Below are 19,979 nucleotides of genomic sequence, written 5' to 3' on the forward strand. Positions count from 1 at the left end.
CCTATTATAAATATTTAGGTACATGGGTCAATGAGAAATGGGACCAGTCTCAGAAAATAAAAACTAGAATTGAGATCGCAAGGAGCGTCTTTCTCAAAATGAGACGCCTCCTTAGCAATCGAGATCTTAACTTAGGTCTGAGACTGCGTATGGTACGTTGTTATGTTCTCTCAATTCTTTTATATGGTATGGTAGTAGGGACGCTAAGCCAAGAGATGTCACGGAGACTTGAAGCTTTCGAGATGTGGCTGTATAGGCGCATCCTCAAAATTCCTTGGACTGACCGGGGGACAAATGTTGAAGTTCTCAATCGAATAGGGAAGGACCAAGAAGTTCTACGTAGTATCAAAACCAGGAAACTACAGTACCTCGGCCACATTATGAAAGGACAAAAATACAGTATTCCCCAACTTGTCATTCAAGGAAAGATCAATGGGAAGTGTAGCAGAGGACGGCGCCGCATTTTGTGGCTTAAAAACCTCCGTGATTGGTACGAGTGCAGCTCCACTGAACTGTTCCGGGTGGAGATGGCACAATAAGAAGAAGAAGAGTTATTTATGATTTCTTTTTAATGTAATTAAAAAACCAAGTTTTTTTTTGCAAATTATATTTGGCCTGTTAGGTACTGCCAAGGCCTTTTGGCTGGTGGCACAAATCTAAAGCATTTTTTTCATTGTGGCCCTGATAAAAAATCTCACATGACAGGTTTCAATCTTACTAGTATAATCTGTCTGTACTTAACGATTTTTTTTGTTGGTTTTTAGACCTGTTGTATTTTTTTAATTTTGAACATGATTTAAGAAGTTTACCAGGAAATTACTAGAACTGTCACGGTTAATTATTGAAGTTATACTTCTTTTGGGACGTACCTAGTGAAATTGACAAACCGTTATGGAAGTGGAAATGACGTCGGCCGCGTAATCAAGGTATACCAACGTGAATTTGCGGATTAATATGCTGTCTTGTCATAGCGGCCACCTATAGATAAAATATGTAGAGCGCAATGCAGAACCATCTGTCATAACTAAAATTTCCTTAGCACAAAACACTATGCACAATCACCGTCCGTTATGATAATGTGGTCTATGGTTCACCTCGTCATAAATAGCTTCGTTCCGTGTTTCTATTCAAAATAATACCATATTAAAAATTTCTCTTTACCAATGTTTAGGTAAATTATTTTGCAATTGTTCAACGATGACAAAAATATGAAAACTATATAAAATAAATTCAATAACTATAAAAACCACAATTAATATAATTTAATGTCTCTGCAATTAGCGAATATTTTTAGAGCCCGTGATTTTTCCCGATATCGTAACACTAGAGTCTAGTCCACCATTAAAAAATTCTTACTAAACGTCGTAAACGTAAGATGATATTGTTTACAATTTTCAGAGATGCCATCATGAGAAATGGAAATGCAAATAGAAATGGCGTATTTCAAAAAAATGCTACCTTATTCTTAGGTCAATAATTATTATACAACAATCATTATTCGTAGGATGTTTATCACATTTGGTCAAAGACATAGCTTATAATCAGTAGATATCTTATAGAATTATCTTCAAATGTGTCAATCGTGCCCATTTTTTGAGTAATAAAATGCCTAATTCTTGTCAAATTTGAGATCACAGAGATTATAAAATATTTTTTTTATCGTACATATTTCGCTATATAATATTAACATTAATTTTACTAATGGTTTTGTAAATGCGTTCAAAAATGAATAAATCTAAAAAATCTTAACCCCACTGCACATGGATGTACTGAAATATGACTATATTCTAAAACATTAGGTTGAGAGGTTTAAAAGAATACCATTTTATGTAATAAAAATACTTTATGCAGTCATCAAATGTTTAAAATGAATATAAAGGATAATAAGGCTTCAAAATTGTATAAATAGATTATCTACAACGTTTAAGGAATGCCCAGATCATGCTTTGAAAATAGCATAGAAGCTCCATTTTGACGTACGCTGAGCACGTCCGCCCTTAAGGAATGTCCATGGATAAGCTCTGAGAATATCATAAAATCTCCAATCAATTTTGACCTACGTTGGGCATGTGGGCCCTTAGGAAGGGTAGGCTTCAGATAATTGCCTAGTATGCAGTCTTCGCCACTGATATCTGGCATCCTGGTAACCCTCCTCCTCTAGATCTGTATTCCACCAATCAGTACCTTCAAATTACAGTCCATTGCTAAAAGCGCGACCAATATTAAGGGTGCTACTTTCCATAGAGATGTCACTGATACAATCAGTGCTGTAAGTTGAATACAAATACGCCATAATCTCATAATAGTAAAGAATATAATATTGTATGTAAGTTATATTCAAAATATTCCCAATGAAACACAGTCACATATTTTTTCACATTTATTGTTATTATAAAAAACTAAATTATCAAATAGGTATAATACACACATTTTTTTAAATTATATAGAAGCCTCCCCCTATATTAAATTTGGGGATTTTGAAATAATCGAAGAAAATCATATTTTTGAGAAGAAATTATTTATAATTAAAAGGCCTCTCTTGAATTCCTTAACCACTTTTTTGTGTTCCTCTTCCAATTTTCCATGTGAATTTTTTTCTGTAAAGTCTTTTTGCATCCGCAGGGTTAACAAAAACTCTCGTGTCATCCTCCATTTTGACAAACGCACAGATCATTATTGGGGAGAAGCCAACATAACGGATCAAAAACAAGTGACTTAATGTTTCTAGATCATAAAAATAAATATGCCAAAACAGGGACAATGTGATTAGATCATTGTTGCATATTCAGTTAAAAACTGCCAAAAAGTAACACAGATCATTATTATTGAAGGCGCTTCATAATATATATAGGCTAACTTGAGTAAAGTGCAGTTAAATCATAATGGAAATAATGTAATAATTAACAAAAATAACAATGAACTTAAAAACTTTACTACTGAAAACTGCTGTAATGTTGACTGAAGAACTTAAAAAAAAAACTGATTTTTATTTAGGCCTTCGGTTACGAAAAAAGGTTTCAGACCTTTTTATTGTAATTCAATTATTTTTATTAATATAATAAATACATATGAACACATTTATTCTGGTAAAAGTACACTAAACGGTATTTTACTTAAAAAGATATTGATAACATCAGCCAAGTTTCCGAGAATAGTCTCAATTCCTGGAGCTCCAAAATCACTAATCACCGCTTTCCAGTTGTCATTCAAAATGAAAGACAATGTTTCACCTGAAATAATATAACTATTCATTAATTATCCATGTTAATGAGGTGTGATTTTATTTGACGCAGATGACGCAATTGGTTTTCATGTCCGGAAATTTGTACGTATGCAGTTCGCCGTATCAGACTTCACCGTGAAATGTTGTATCGGAAATTGTGTCGCTAGATTTCAAAATCAGTAATAGATGAATAGGAAAAAAACAGCTTTTTGTTTTCTCATATACACAGTCACAAGGGTGAAAGTTTATATTATTTCGAGTATAGAATATTTAAAATTAATATATTCCACATTTTGATAATGCAGAAATGTTAGAAAACAGTAGTTCTTCAGCAATTCACAAAAAAGTCAAAAATACCTAAAGGTGTACTTGGCTGATTTTGTAATGTAGCGACACATATATGGCCGTATATTAAAGACCGTCCAACCTCTTTGGATCGTACTGACATAAAATTCATGTCTAAATAAAATACGGTTCTTGTCGGTTTACAGGAAGCCAGTACAAACAAATTTTGTAAATAGCCGATATACTGGATTATTTGTTAGGTTAGGTTTTCATTCTCGAATTTATGAATTTTGCCAAAATCAGCTATGAAAATTGAATTGATGTTCATAGTGAATCTAATAAAATTGGAGACCGTGTAGTGTACGGTCATCTCGTTTTGATAAGAAAGCTCACGGTGAAATGTTTTACGTACAATTAACATGGAACCATTGGTTTTAAACGGGGGAAGGGCTGCGGCACGAATAATCGACGCCCGGGCGCCAACCCAAAATTGGTACACCCCCCCCCAAATATACATATATTTTTAAAAGGAAGTGCAAGAGTCACAGAACAGATTAATAAATACAATTTAGATAGGCTATACCCCAAAACACTACATTTTGAAGTTTTAAATGTGTGAGTGTCCTACGAAAACGAAACACACATTATAGATGTGCAATAGTGTGTGTTGCAACCTTCAAATACACCAATATTCAATGAGCCTCAGTGCATAAGCCAAGAGCAGTTGTCAGAACGAAGGACACAGGTTTAAGTTTTTCCCATATTCTACAACACTCGAAATCGGTTGTCTGTTACTCCACACCCGTTAGGTATTTCAATAATTGAAGGCGTCCCCGGAAAACGGGCCTATATAATACATCGAGTCAAAAAGTAATTTTACTGACTAAAACGGGTCTATATCATTGCGCACGATGTTGGAAAGTTTTATTATTTTAAGTGCCACACTTTTTGAGATATTAGCAACACTAAAATGCTTACCGTAGAAAAGGGGTCTATATGATTTTTTTATTATCCAAAATAATAAAAAAATCAAGTCAATGATAAAGAGTGTTTTCATGAACATAATTATTAACTACGTATCATAGATATACCTACTCCAAAAGTTCAAATGTTCGAATAAAACGTTTTTTTCCTCTCCTGAACAATTTTGTTTTTGCATATAGACCCCTTTTACGGGGACGCCTTCAATTTATGTTTATTTTTTCGTTCGTCAGTGGCGTAGTTCATTTAAGTACTTTATTTTTTTATATTTATTGTTCTCGAAAGATTTAGTTCTTCAAACGTGAAATATCATTCGGTGTTAAAAAGTTTTAAAAGAGGACTATTAAATAGTTTAACATCTACACTGATCGGGTCATATCTGAACTTTTCTTATTATCCAGCCTTATATTCGTGGGACTTATCCACTGTGACGCTAATTTTGCAATATTAGTATTCATTTTCCAAGTCACCACATCTCAATATATCTATTCTTCTTTTACAACAAGAGGCCATGAGGCCCAGTGACAGTAGTGTAGTGATACAGTAGTGTATTTAGTAATAAATTAGAAACAGTCACATCCACTCAGGCTTTGAGAAAATCACATACTTATCTACATATATTGTGACCTCACCGAGTCAAACTCGGGGCTCCCGGATGAATGCCCAGCGCTTTACGCGTTCGCGCTTTAGCAGGTAGCGCGACTGTCTGGATTCGCGTTAAAAATCGTTATGGTACGTTTACATTTGACACTAATATCGTCATATTTATGTATGACACCATATTCACTTAAGTGTAAACAGTAAGTATATTTGTATCTGCCACTTATTTTGCGTGTGTCGACTCTCACCTGCCACTTATTCAATCTACTTATATACGCAAATGTAAACACCGCGTATTCGACAAGTTCGAACTTGGAGCGATATATCACCGAAGTTGAACCACCGTCTACTTTTATGTCAAGTACCTGACACAATATTCGTAGTTTGACAGGTACCTAGTGAATTGCATATGTATATTTCTAAAACAACGGACAATCAATAATAATAGGTAAACCATGAATGTATGCCCAACGTTTACGTTAATAAATGTACTGTAGCGATCTGTCAAAAATCATAGACAATGAGAAATAAATCGGATGTGCCGTGTTCTATGGATTTTGTTCGAAAATAAAATATCGCTTGTTCTCGGCACATACGATTAATTCTGATGCACTCTGTGAAGAAAAAATGCGCTTCAAATGGTATTACCTAATTCATTTTGGCCCACACCTGCACTCGTATTAGGTACGATAATATTATATTGGATATGCAATGACGATCAAGTGCTAGATATCGCAATGTTACTGTTAATCGTTCTTCTACGCATTTCTGAATTGTGTGTCTTGTTTTTTGGCAAAAGGTCCAATCTTGCAAACTAAAGTTCACAAATTGAGTTGGATCTTCGATTTTAAACTCTGACATTAAACGGAAGGCACCTAGTTCTTCTCGTCGCTGAATCCATTCCCGCACCCATCTAGACCATTTTTTCCTCCTTTTTGTTGCCAAAAGACTTAAAATAATAACACTCGCTGCTTTCTTTTTTAACATTCCCATATTGACAACTGACATAACGTTTTTGAGAAGTATACAAAATAAGTGTCCGAATAAATTACAATATCATATGTAAACACCGCATATATTTATTCCAATGTTGCCATTGAATAAAGTGTCGAGACTTTATTTCAACGAGAAGTATACCAGAATTTTATGTCAGATCCATGCAGGTGTAAACAGTAAATGAAATTTTATGTCCGACACATAAAATAAGTATACGGGTATAAGTGTCAGATGTAAACGTACCATTACACCTCACAGTTCATAAGCCGACATAATTGACACTCGTAATACGACATAGATCACTTTTTTATTTACTTTGGAGTAGTGATTGCAATACTGAATGAATATATCAATACCGGTATTTCGGTATTTCTTATTGAATACCGGTATTAATACCGGTATTTGTAAAACATATTATAAAAAAAAATAATTATAGCTATTAAAATCTATTTAAAACATTATTAATAGCAGCTTAAAGCACCTACCTACATTTATAATGTTGATCATTATACCGATGTATAGATAAGTCCGGGTAAAGGAAAATCTCTCTCAAATTTAACATTTGTTGGATGTACCTATCTACTATCGACGTTGGATCAATATATGTTTTCTTTCTCGAAATATTTTAATTCTATAAGTATATTGAAGGGTTTGGCAGCATTTATCTTATGCACTAAAGTTAATATAATTATACAATATTATATTACTTAGTAGTATTGAACAAATAATATTAAATTCATTTTCAAAAAACATAAACGTGTATGCTTTCTTAATACCGAAAATACCGATATTTTGGATTTTTGAAACCGGTATTTCGGTATCGATAAAAAAATTAATACCGGTATTGCAAACCCTACTTTGGAGTTAAGTGATATGTTGGAATAACCTTGTAGGTCTCGTAAAACAGTATTTAGTTAACATCATGAAATTGAGCATACACTGGGAATGTCGCAGGATTGATTGAGTGAGAGAGAACGCGAGAGAGATTCTAGTCCAATTTCAGAAGGTAACGGGTGAAGTACGCCATTCGGTTAAAAAGGTCAGAGATGTAACAAAAAGTACTTGTCCTTACCAAACTGTTTACTGGAAAGTCCGTCTACTTTAAAGCTGGCATGTTCCATAGTCAAATCCTTCTTTGTTATTTTCAGTTTCATAAATTGATTGCCTTGTTCATCCTTTACAAATGTGTAAGACGAATAAAGTTTAGCTCTGAAATTTTCTGTAAATAAAAAAAAAAGAGCTGAATTGTACGATTCAACATTTTATTGTAATTTATTGTCAATATCAATAATCATTCACAACCGTGAAGGTGGTAGTGTAAAATGTACGTAAACGTATTATTGGCATGTTCCAAATTTTCTACCGCACCTTTCGTTGTCTGAACTTTTAGACAGCATTAATTTAATATTAATATTAAACCTAGTTGTAAGATAAATCACTTGTTTATTATCAATATGAAATCAATCTCATTGAAAAGTATAATAAGTATTGTGCCTTTAGAAGGAACATACTCTTATGTATATCAGTAGCGAAGGTACCTGTCTGCTGTGTGAACAATCCGCGATAATAATTTCCAAACCCGCCAACACAGAACAGAAGAAAACCTCAAGCCGACCACAATCAAACCGATAAATACAAACTCAATACCAACAACTGAAACGAGCAAACAATGAAGACCTCTCGACGATAAATTCCACCACCTATTCAATCAACTAATTACAGATCTTCCATTAGGAAAAACATTAATCCGCAGGGAGGATACTTCCCTCAACGCCATAATTCAGATGTAAGGGATAGAGGGCTTAACCAACAGGCCTGGCGCCCTATCGCCATGCATACCCGAACGTAAAAACGTCGTGATAGGTAATTGAAAAAAAGCTCTAGTACATATTATATGTGCAGGACTTGAATTTGAATTTAGTTCATAAATATAGTTAACCTTTTTATATTATTATGTACCTAGATATCTCTCGAAAAAATACAACATGCATTTTTATTTATTTAAAAAAAAAAAATCCTAACCGCATTCGAGCTCTACTAAAAATTCTATTGTCTCGATAGTTCAGCGTTCTTTCGAAGGAACTATTTTGCATTGAGTCACCGCCATCTTTAGATTAATAAAGCCTGAGCATAACTTTTTGCGCAAGCAACGAGTGGTCCACTGCCATACTGTTTATTGATAACGTACTTGCAAGCAGAGTTTGGTATTGAAGACTATAAATAAGTTATTAGTTATTGTCGTTTAGAATCAACTGTCGCATTGACAATCGTCCTAGTGTATTATGGTATTATTTTACAGAGAAGAAGTTTATTTACGTTGATCGTCACTTCCAATTATTAATAACACATAAGCACTAAATCAGATGAACTCCAAGGTCTCCAAGATACGTCAAAATAATCTGAAACTAAGAATACTAGGACAAGTGAACACGACAGACACGTCAGTATGAGCACTCTATAGACAATGACAGGCAATGACAGGTCATCCATAGACAACGGGAGGGGCGAAAAGTAGGACCAGTCGTGTAATGTATCGGCTTCCTTCTTCAGTGGGCAATGATCGAGTCCATCGAGTTCACATCACTGTAAAATATCTGGCTTTTATACATATCGCTTCAGGTTTTGACTGTGTTCGTGTGTTTTTTACAATACGTGTGTAATCGTTTTTATGTGTCGCATGCGAGAAATGTACCAAATTAGTTGAAGCCTCTGTTGATTACATATAATTAAAATACCTACGTGCTCTCTGGTTGATTAAGTCGATAATCAATTTATATAATATACCTATAGACAGATGTCATTGGCAGATTATATTTATTTGTAGAATATAAAACAATTAAGTTATTGTTTAAAATACATTAATAGGCAATTCAAAATTAACACAACAAAAATCAAAATACAATCTTGCAAAGCCATCGACAATGGCAAAATCACTAGGACGTGATAAAAATAACCAACACGTTTGTTCACCGGGAGACTCACGAGGTGACTCATAATCACGTAGCGAGGCGCGAAGCATGCAGTGTGGCCATTGCGATAGAATAGTGTGCGTTCTTTCGCTAGGATATGTCACCTATCACGTAGCCATCAAACAAGGCACCTGCCAATGTGGCCGAAGCCTAATCGCTCACACGCTTCTACATAATATGAGCTGATAGTAATAATGATGGCATAATCGGGCCCGCGTGGCATCTCTCTTATGCAACTGTCATTGTGTATTAAACTCGCGTAAGTGATTACTGATTACACAAGCGTTATTGAAATAGATACCTACCATCGACGCGTTCTTTAACTATGAATATTGTTACCCTGTATCTCTTTGCTTATGATATAAAAATAACATTATTTAGCGCATCAACAAGAATTGTGATAGGTGACAGTGTCATCTGGTAAATCAATATTCTGCAAAATCATACATTTCACATACTGGGTCTGACATACAGATAAATCATCAATATTTCTTTCGACCATGTCCGATCCTAATAGGATCATATGGGCATCCACAGAGTAGAGGTTTGTGTTGACAGATTTTGTTTTTTACGAGAAATGGATGTCAGCCACTTGCTCAACCTATTAGGTCCATACCCTGACACACACAAATTGAAAAACAATATGTGTACTTGCCAGACCCAGGATTCGAACCTGGGACCCACGGCTTTATAGTCCAACGCTTAAGCCACGCGGCCACCGTGGGTGTTAGTCAATCATCAACATACAATATTTAAAAAAAATCTTACTTAGTTTTACTCTCAAGTTGCCTTTGTCGTTGATTGGTATATTTAATAATCTCCCACTAACATCGAATTGTCCGTAAGTTTCGAGGTCCGCTTCAAATGTAATTGTAACCCGTTGCTTGCGGAGATTAATCCTATAACAAAAAAAATAATCAACATAAATACTACTTCTTGCAATGTCATATTAATCCCCCCCCCCAAATCCCTATTTCTTGATGAAAACTATTCATGAGAAAGCGGACAATACCCTCTACCAATGGTGTGCAAAGTTATACTATATATATAACGTATACTTATAACTTGTTTTTCCCTATTTGACAATGGCTATTGAACATAACCGCACTGACTCCCATGGCCCCCACAAGGGGGGGGGGGGGGGCTGACAGGGCTCTAGCCTGGGGGCCCGGTCTCAGGAAGGGCCCGGCGTCACGAGTCGACCAGATAACTGAGATAAACGTAAATCACAAATTTGCTCTAATAGTAAAAAAGGCGCTATTTTACGCCAATGTTATTAACAATGAAAAATATTTGGTTGTACGATGCAATTTTAAACTGTGTGCCGATACTCCGAAATCTCGAATTACTCCTCTCGCGTTGGTTTGAAAATCAAAGCGAAGAAAAGATACGTCTCGTGCAATAGCACCTGTCCTGATCCAGATTTCCCGCTGATTAGCGATGGACAAAACATTGAGAGCGTCGACAGCTTCAAGTACCTGGGGGTACACATCACGGGAGATGGCATTTTGCAGAAAGAGCTCGCTATCCGAATGGGAATGGCTGAGCAACATTCAACTCGATGCGAAATGTCTGGGACTCACGATTGTACTCGGTCAAAACCAAATGCCGCCTATTCGACGCTTGCATTCTAACAGTGCTGCTTCACGGTAGCAAATCATGGCACCTTACGAAGTCTCAGAGCAACCGTATACTGAGCTTCGAAAACAGATGTTTGCGACGAATACTAGGTGTGCGGGGTGGTATGACTTTAGGAGCAACGAGGAGATAAGAGAACGCACCAAGCAGCCTCTCATCACGCTGAAAGTGAAGAGGCGACGTTGGACCTGGCTCGGCCACGTGCTGCGGATGCCAGAAGAGAACTTTAACCTGGTTTGCCTGTTCTTCAAGCCGACCGGATTCCGGTGACCTGGAAGGCCCCTTAATACAATCTACAGAATGTATACGGCGGAGCTACGGGATGCTGGTTTGACCTGAAACGAAGCAAGAAGACTGGCGAGCGACAGGGATTCTTGGAGGCGCCGCGTGGTGTCCATATGCTCCAGCTAAGGGGAGGATATGGCCAAAGAAGAAGAAGCCGATACTCGACAACTCCATAATTCAAATGTATTTACATATTAAAAATACAAAAAATCTCTAAAAATACACCTTAATTTTACCGCGTACACCATTTGGAAAACTCTACTACAGTGGGTCACACTGCCTTTACCCTTAGCGATAGATAGCCTGGGGGCCCGCCTCAGGATGTGGGGGCCATGCTGATTATGGGTCCCGGCAATTGGTAGATCAGAGAAGAGTTTCGCTGAACGTGCAAAATTTCTCTGATATTCTTTTACAAAAATATGCTTACGCAATACTAAATGTAACATTTGCGGTTATTATTTATCAATTGTATAGCATCTTTGTTTCATAAATTAATAATATATGCAATGTTGAAAATTTGTTTTTTTTTCTTCATTTTTATACTAAACTTGATTTTTTTCAGTTTATATTATACATTTATAGGGAGCCATTGGGCCAACTGATAAATGTTGGTTTATATTAAGGGGGAAACTTCTACCTACCAGAGGCACCTAGCGGAAAAATCCAAAAAAAACGATTTCAAGTTATACAAATTTATATTTGATATGATTCGCAAAAATTTACGTAAGTATCTAAAATTAACACTGTTGGAGAGTAGGTTTAGTGGAAATGATCTAATTATCAGTAGATTTACGCCAATTTAAAGATTTTTTATCGTGCAAGAAATGAAAATATAATTAATATTAAATTCTACAGGTTTTTAAAAAAGGTTTGTCGATAGCTATTTCGGTTGTAATACCATTATCAAGACGATTCAGATAGGCCGCATGCCCTTGCTTAAATACTACACGTGTATAGATAGAGACAGAATACATTATCTTACTCGTTCCAGCAATATTATGAATTTATACACTTATTATTAATTGTAATATTATTTATACTTTGAAAACCCTAAGTGGATTTTTTAATGGATATAAAAATTTATCAAAATTACAGTGTTTGAGGTTGACATTATTTATCAATTAAAATATTATTAGTATAATTGTATTATTCGTGTGTTTAAATTATATTTAATAGTGGCGACGAATGCATTACCAAATTTTCATTAATTATGTGATTACTTTTGGATAATATTAATTATATTTTCATTTCTTGTAAAATGGAATTCTACCAAGTAAATGCTAACTCAATTAATAATTTTTTTATCGTATTTGTCCGTTTAAGGTAGTCAAAAATAAATAATAATAAAATATCTAAATTGATAGGTAACCTCTTAGCAATGTAATACCTAACAAATTCGCAGACAATTTGAAAGTAAAAATGAAAAGGAACGGCTTATGTTCGGCAATTTGCCTAAGTACGTCACTGCACTAATGTAATTAATTAGAGATAATATGCTTATTATAGCTTGCTTTAGTGTAAAAAAGAAAAAATCAGAGGACACGTTGACAGAAATGATAACATATCAAAAATATAACTAGTATTACTAACGTCATATCTTCTATGGTTCCGGATGATAGTCCAATCAGTATTGAGTTCTTCGGTTTCAAATGGAAGGCATCGCCTACAGAAAAATCCGTGGAGTCGACAGCCATGGGATCCATCACTGGAATGTCAAGCTCGGGGATCCCTTTCAAGAATTCAAGCCGAAATTTTCGGCCAGCTTTCAGAATGCACGCGTTGAGATTGGGATCTGACCGCCTACATGGTGTGATGGACGATGCTGTAAAGTGTAAAAAAATAAACTTAAAAATTTTGAATGTCTGAAAATGCAGTGTTATAAGTATAGAGACATCTAGCGAATGAAATAGAAGACATATTAGGTATTATAATAATTAAATAGGGCCTGCCAAAGACATCTAACGGAAAAATTACGAAGCTTGCAATTTGAGGCGTGTATCTGAAATCTACAATGTGAATTTGTCATAGGATCCATCCCATATTATTATTGCATACTATTTTATGGTCATATGTATTATTAAAATTTAGTTTATTAAGTTTTCTATATTGTATCTAAGAGATTTTTGACTATATCATAGTTTTAATGTGTACTTATATTTACTTTAAAAAACATCGTTTTTTATAAAAATACAAATGTGCCATGACTTGAAATCCTTTTTATTTATATCAAATCTTATTTAGGTGTGGTCCCAATATTGAAGCTCGATTTTTATGTTTGACTTAAAATAAAAAATATTTTTCTTTTTAATGTTTAAGATTGATTTAAATCGTAAATGGTATCAGATGCCATTTTTATTTTTATTATTAATTTTCCTTAGGTAGGTACTATTTTTACTTTCTGAGTGGAAAGGTATGACAGCTGCCGACAGTCTATTAAAATAATCATGTCCGGAAAATCATAAGTTTGCAATTGGCAAGGTCTAGTTAAGTAATTAGAAATATAATAATATCGTATATATGTATATAGGGGAAAGTTGTACAAAATGGCATAGCGGGTAAAATGAACTTTTGCTCTAGTGACACATAAAAAGCAGCTTTTGTAGCTGTTATCAGTGTTCATGTTTGATGTAAATTTATTACAATTACTGATGTTTAAGTAAACTGGATTTTTTAATGAATTTCCAAAATCCGCTGCTTGGGGTAAAATAGCATAGTGTTATAAACACATACATAGAGGATATTGCTCAAGAAACAGGGTAGATAACCGGGCCGGTATTTATCAAATGGGTCTCTCATTTTCAAAAATATGCAAAAGCCTCACCGAATGAGTAGGTCCTACATATTGTGGACGGGCACTAAGGTGTACACAAGATCTAAACCCGGTTGGCTACGATACATGAAAATGTGAAAAATGGGCTCATGCTGATTAAGCTGGTTTAGATATAAAAGCAAAAATATTTTTTTGCTAAATTTGTTTTTCATAAAACATGTCATTTTTATTTGAAATTATACTATTCTTCTATTTTTGACAAATATTTATATGTTATTACACCCGGTGGGGTAAAATGATTTTTAGCTAGTAATTTTTTTTTACTATCGCGTACCTATGTAATATTTTGTTATTTAAAATATGCCAATATGTTAAAAAATAGGGCTACTTTACAGTCATGCTTCATTTTTATAATGAATTGCATGTTTTGATATTCTTTTTCTCAATAAACTAAACACTATGCCATTTTGTACACCCTTCCCCTACAAACATTCTGAATGATTCAAAAGTAGGTTAGCAAGCAGGTGATCGTAAGAAGTCGTAGGTACCTATCAACTATCTGATAAAAAAGACGGACTTTTGAAACCAATCAATATAAAGTTAATATTTATCCCATTGAATCTATTAAATACGCAAATAACGCGTCATTTTTTGATACGGTCATCCTCTTTCCGGTACGATAGCTGACGATGAACTGTGATACGGCAAAAGGTTTTACGTACTATTTACATGTAACCGGGTTAAGTTTGTTTTAAAAAGTATTATCAATTAGAACAAAAAATATATCGATAAAAAGAAAAATATGACTATTAATGTTTATAATATCATATACTTACATTCAATACCAAAACAGCCATAACGCAATACTGACCACTCTTTAATAATTAGAGAACCGGTTTAATAACCGGTATTTTTAATATTGTAGGTATTTAAATTTAATTATGGTTTTAAATATTTATGTATTCATTCTTTAAAATTGAAATAAAGTACAAGTACAGTTTGTTCAGTATATTGTTTTCAACAACTAATTTCATATCTTCTAATTTTGTCCAAGAACTATTTGTTATAATATGTAGGTGTTAATTATTTTAAATATACTATTATCAAATAAGACATACTTAATATATATTTTTAATTTAACTCTCAATAAGTTGTCACGAGTAATATGGCATGTTGCACTATCTTGTTGGAACATATCGTCTAGTACAAAATCATCAAATTCATGCTAGAAAAAATCAGTACCTAACTATAGTCTATGGTACCTAATCATATTGTTTCTCTAGCGTTCTCCATTGGCAGTAACTGCATTGCAAATTTTCGCTTTCAAAAAAATACAGTCCAATGACACCTCCAGACCATACATCACACCATACTGTTAATTTTTGTTGATGTATAGTTATTTAAAGAATAGCATATGAGTTTTCAATACTACTTAAAATGGAACAATTATTGTTCTTATTAAGGAAGACATTTAATAAAAAATGTGCGTCATCGCTGAAGATGATTTTTCATAAAATAATGCGTCTGTCTTAAGTTGATTTAAAGCCCAATCAGCAAAATTCCGACGCAATTACAACTAAAGGGTCAGATTAGTTATCTCTAACAAATATACAATAGATTCATCAGGAATACCAAGTAGTTAATAAAACATAGATATTGACGTTAATATTGTCATTCAATAGATTGGATTTGAACTTTATACAAAGCTAATGACTAATATAATAACAATGATAATGAATAATATAATATCAATCCTGACAGTTCAGAGTTCATTACAGAATAAAATAATTATTAAACCCACGAAGGATTATTCGATTTTATGACGTTATTGAATTTTTGATTTACGTATAAAGAAAAATATAAATCGAATGGAAAATTTTGAGTTGTTTCCGCATTGGCAGGGGTTTATTAACACGTCGCCCGTGTTTGATTAAGTTCATTGTAAATTACTAAATAATAATAATATTAATTGAATTTTATATTTTAATTGTGATTTCTTCAAAAAAAAAATCATAAAAATACAATCGTTTCACGCGCTCGCATAATATTTTCTCTGGCAAGACTCACTAATGTGGAGCTTATAAAATCAAATCTTATTTCGGTTCCACTTAATTATGTGAATCACTATTTTCAACGATGAATATAATAAAGTTAAAAACAGATCTCGACTTATACCAATCTTAACGATTACTTACGTATTGGAACATCATCATATATCTACCCCGAACTGTGAGATGTCGATGAAATGCTGTCAAAGGTTAAACTAATTTAATTACAGTATTAATTGTAATATAGTATTTTTTCTGCTTTATTATCTTCAACTAGGTACACACATTTTTTAAATAAATCGAATGTTAAATTATTTTATTAATAATTATTGTATTTTCTTCTTTTAAATAATAATGACAAATAATATTAAGTACATAGTAACATTTTCACGTTGAATTTATATTAATTCTATTTTAATAATTACTAATGTACTGGTTTTTGTCAAAAAAAGCTTTATTTTGCATTGAAAAAAATATTGGCGTTCGTCACTTTCAACCCGATCTCGAATGCACCCGCCACTACAAAGTTGTTGAGAATTCCTGAACTAGGGTATTGATAATGTAATACCCATAATGACCGGTTTCATACATAAAGAGCGGTATATTTATTTTAACAAAAATAATAATTAATGTAAATAACACTTATTCCTGGCGATGCGTTACTTTTACATACATTAAAATCACAATTAGTTACGAATAGTGAATCCAATCCCGAGCCAAAATCTTGATCCCGGGATTCGGGATTACGATTTGACGATCCCGGGATTGGCATTTTTTTCAATAGTTAATATAAAATTTCTATATATATACAAATAACGTTGATAAAATCGGTCAAAACTAAATTTAGTATAATGTATACTGTTTAAGACATTTATTGTTAATATTTTTTACGTTCAATCTTGGAAATACAAAGGTTTAATGGAATAAATAATATTGTAATATGTATAAATAATAATGTGATAGTAAAACAGTTTTATTTATTTATGAAAAGATAACAAATACAAGTTCAATTAAAATAAAAATAAATACAAATGCATTAAAAAACATGGTGGAATCACTTTGTTAAAAGTGCAAAGCATTGTTTTTTCCAATATTTTATTAATGTATGTGAAAAAATAAAATGAATTGGGAAACACATGCGTAATAAATCAAACTTTATTCAAACCAGTTTATTTCTAATGTATTTGTATGTTATTAAAAGTATTTTTTCTGTTATATTTTCGTGTTTATTTTATTATCCATAAAAATTGATAAAAAAACTCAATCCCGAAAGTTTCGGGATTATATTTACCAATCCCGGGATTCATAGGTATCGAAAATAGTTCAGGATCCCAGGATCCCGGGATTAGAATCCCTAGTCACGATGTACATACACTAGGATTGTTTAGAAAGTAAGACTTTTAGAATTAAGAAACATATTGTGGGTTAAACCAAAACAAAAAAAGCGATGTAATTACTATATTTGCCTTCTCTAAGTAGGGATTATATTTTAAAACTTTTTACGAAGAGTTGTAACACATATTGAAAAAAAAAAGAATACTTTCTAGATGCGCAAACTCTTGTACCGCGAGGACTTAACCGACATATGTTTAAATAAGTTAACACAAACGTAATCATAGATTATTATGCCTTTGTCAATTGAATGTAATTAACGGAAATTGAATTTAAATATTTTATGTTCCTATTTCTAGTAATTTTTGACCATAAACAAAATTGATTATTAATTTTAAGAGAGTATTTTTGTTAATATTGAAATCTGTGAGGTAAATATTTTTTTAGGTAACATCCAAAAAAATCCTCGAATCGAACAGTTTATGTAGGTTCATTTACATAGTTTTCTACTACCTATACTATACAGTATCTTTCCGTGCTTATGATGGCATACTCCGCAGGAATATTATTACAGATATTACAATTTTTATGAGCGGGCAATGGTGGTTTTCCTTGAAGCAGATAGTGCAGTCGCTTTATTAGAAAATATCGATATGTAAATATAAAAAAAATCATAACATAAAAAATTCTGACCGAATAACTAAATGTGTTCTAATATCCAATGACGGTATAGGATTTTTTTAGAAAGAGACTTTTAAACCTGTCAGTATCTCGGACTTTTACGTAGGTTTTAAAAAAATCTGTTATAGAGTAAGTCTTGTGAAAATGCTCTAATAATCAGCAATAATGAATGATTAGATGATTTTATATGTATGTCAATTATTTAAAGATTTTTGTTGCATTTACATACGTTGCTTCTATAATTAAACAACTCAAAATACCTTGTTCTCAGATAATGATGTTTGTGTTAAAATTTTGCACAAGTTGAAGTAAAAGTGTTTATTTTCTATTTAGTTCAAACGTATTGCTAAGTACAGTGGAATATTACAGTTTAATGAGTAATCAACCTAGATATTATTCTAGTTTATAATTGAATTAATGATCGACCCCAGAAAGGGTAATTGACCGACAATTTTTTTTTGTTTTTTTTTATTAAATTATAAATAAAATACTTTTCTACATAGAATGGCATTATTAACTCAAAACCTTGAAGTTTTGAGTTGAATCAATAGGAAGTTATTTACTAATTTGCATATAATTTAAGGTCAAATAATTACAAGATAAAAAGATCTTTTTATATACGTTTTTAAATTTTCTGTTGAACCATATAAACTTAACTTGAATAGCTTAAACGATCATAAAAATTTGTACTTGACATGTCATATTGATTTCCATAGTAACGCACGTATATATTAATAATTTGGTTGCTAGGACCCCAGCATCGTGTTCTGATATATTATAAAAGTTTTAAATGTCTAGCTAGTCGGGAAGTTAGTTAAAAATCGATTGAAAGATTTGTATCGGACAAAAAACCACCGGACAAATAAGAATACGAGCTAAGAAAAACGTTATAAAATGAAAGAGTCGACAATATAAGTATGTCTAAGGGTTGAAAGTACAATATTAATTGTACCTATATGATAAATTAGCGTATTTAGACCTGGTAAGCAAGACTCTTGCAAAATAAAAAAGGTCCAAAAATTTAAACCTGGTTCAGAATAGCGACAGTTAGGGGTGGGGGGAGAAGATTGTCAAGTCGAGTCGCAGACATCCTTTAACGGATATGATAAAACAAGAATAGGTATAAATTTAATATTAAACATTAATTTATTAGGTTGTTAAAATAATTAATGTGTAGGTACTTACGCAACGCTGAATAAGTATTGGAGTATTGTATAAAAGTCAAAAATAGAAAAACAGACAAATTGAAAGCGTGCATTTTTCCACTCATTTTGAAACAGCGATCCTCAGCACCAATTACAACGTAATATATCAGTTTTTTTATAACTTGAATAATATTTAAAAAAAAATGAAATTTATTCAATTTTGTTATATTTTGGCACACTCATACGTGCTATCATTGGCAATGTTTAAAAAATTGTGACATTTGAACGAAATCGATTCCTTATAAACAACTAAACTTTAACCCTCATTCTGCGAAGTATAAAGTTTATTTTTATTATATTCACATTGTTTTCCAATCAAAACGTATCAGTAAATTATCGGAGGCATAGTAGAGTGTTGGGTGTCCAGGATAATTATAAAAAATGCGCCCATTACGCAATAAAACACTTATTTAAGTTTTTAAATTAACTATGTACTTTTTTATTCAGTGAATAATTCACAATATTTAAGAAAGTAACATTCTAATGATTGAACTTACATAATTTTGAAAATATACGTTCAATAATTAGAATATTACATTCTTAAATATTGTGATATATTCGTTGAATAAAAAAAAATATTAATTAAAAATTATTAGCAAGTTCGAGTAAGTTATAAACGAAAAATCTTGGATTGATCCGTGACGTTGGTTAGTAATTAAAGCAGTACCTACTTTGATTTAAAAATACAAAAACCGATCGCCAATAAGTAGCTTAATTTGGGAAGCGCTTCAGTGAGTATTAAAAAGCCAATAGTTAATATTTGTCGTAATCAAGTATGACTACTTTAGCATAGTGGATTATGTGCGTGGGTGCGATACCCGAGAGATGCAGGCTAGATTCCTGCGAATTTACTGCGACAAAGATTTTTTCTATTGGTTACTTATAATATATTTTCTCAGAGGTTATTATGTATGTTCACTTATTTGTATGATAATACAAACATGCACCCTCTAAACCAACCCGCCA

At 32.7% G+C, this 19,979-nt stretch overlaps 1 protein-coding gene across 1 annotated transcript; it reads right to left on the reverse strand.

The window, feature by feature from the left end:
• Positions 1–2,365: 2,365 nt before the first annotated feature.
• On the reverse strand, positions 2,366–19,230 carry LOC147075749 (circadian clock-controlled protein daywake-like). The gene is made up of 5 exons (XM_085942055.1): positions 18,994–19,230; positions 12,568–12,799; positions 9,823–9,953; positions 7,158–7,304; positions 2,366–3,230 (listed from the first exon to the last, which is right to left on the reverse strand). The coding sequence occupies exons 1-5, from the start codon at positions 19,076–19,078 to the stop codon at positions 3,079–3,081; spliced, it is 747 nt and encodes a 248-aa protein (XP_085798181.1). The 5' UTR covers positions 19,079–19,230; the 3' UTR covers positions 2,366–3,078.
• Between the last annotated feature and the right edge of the window lie 749 nt (positions 19,231–19,979).

Source organism: Rhyacophila brunnea, unplaced genomic scaffold, assembly GCF_057557595.1.
Source record: "Rhyacophila brunnea isolate RB1 unplaced genomic scaffold, BYU_Rbru_1.0 scaffold_14, whole genome shotgun sequence".
Lineage (NCBI taxonomy): Eukaryota > Metazoa > Arthropoda > Insecta > Trichoptera > Rhyacophilidae > Rhyacophila > Rhyacophila brunnea.

Coding starts and splice junctions, on each gene's coding strand:
- LOC147075749 (XM_085942055.1), bottom strand. CDS start 19,078: ATGAGTGGAAAAATGCACGCTTTCAATTTGTCTGTTTTTCTATTTTTG. Junction 12,800..18,993: donor CAATACTTATTCAGCGTTGC/GTAAGTACCTAC, acceptor TACACTTTACAG/CATCGTCCATCACACCATGT. Junction 7,305..9,822: donor CAACTTGAGAGTAAAACTAA/GTAAGATTTTTT, acceptor TTTTATTTACAG/AAAATTTCAGAGCTAAACTT.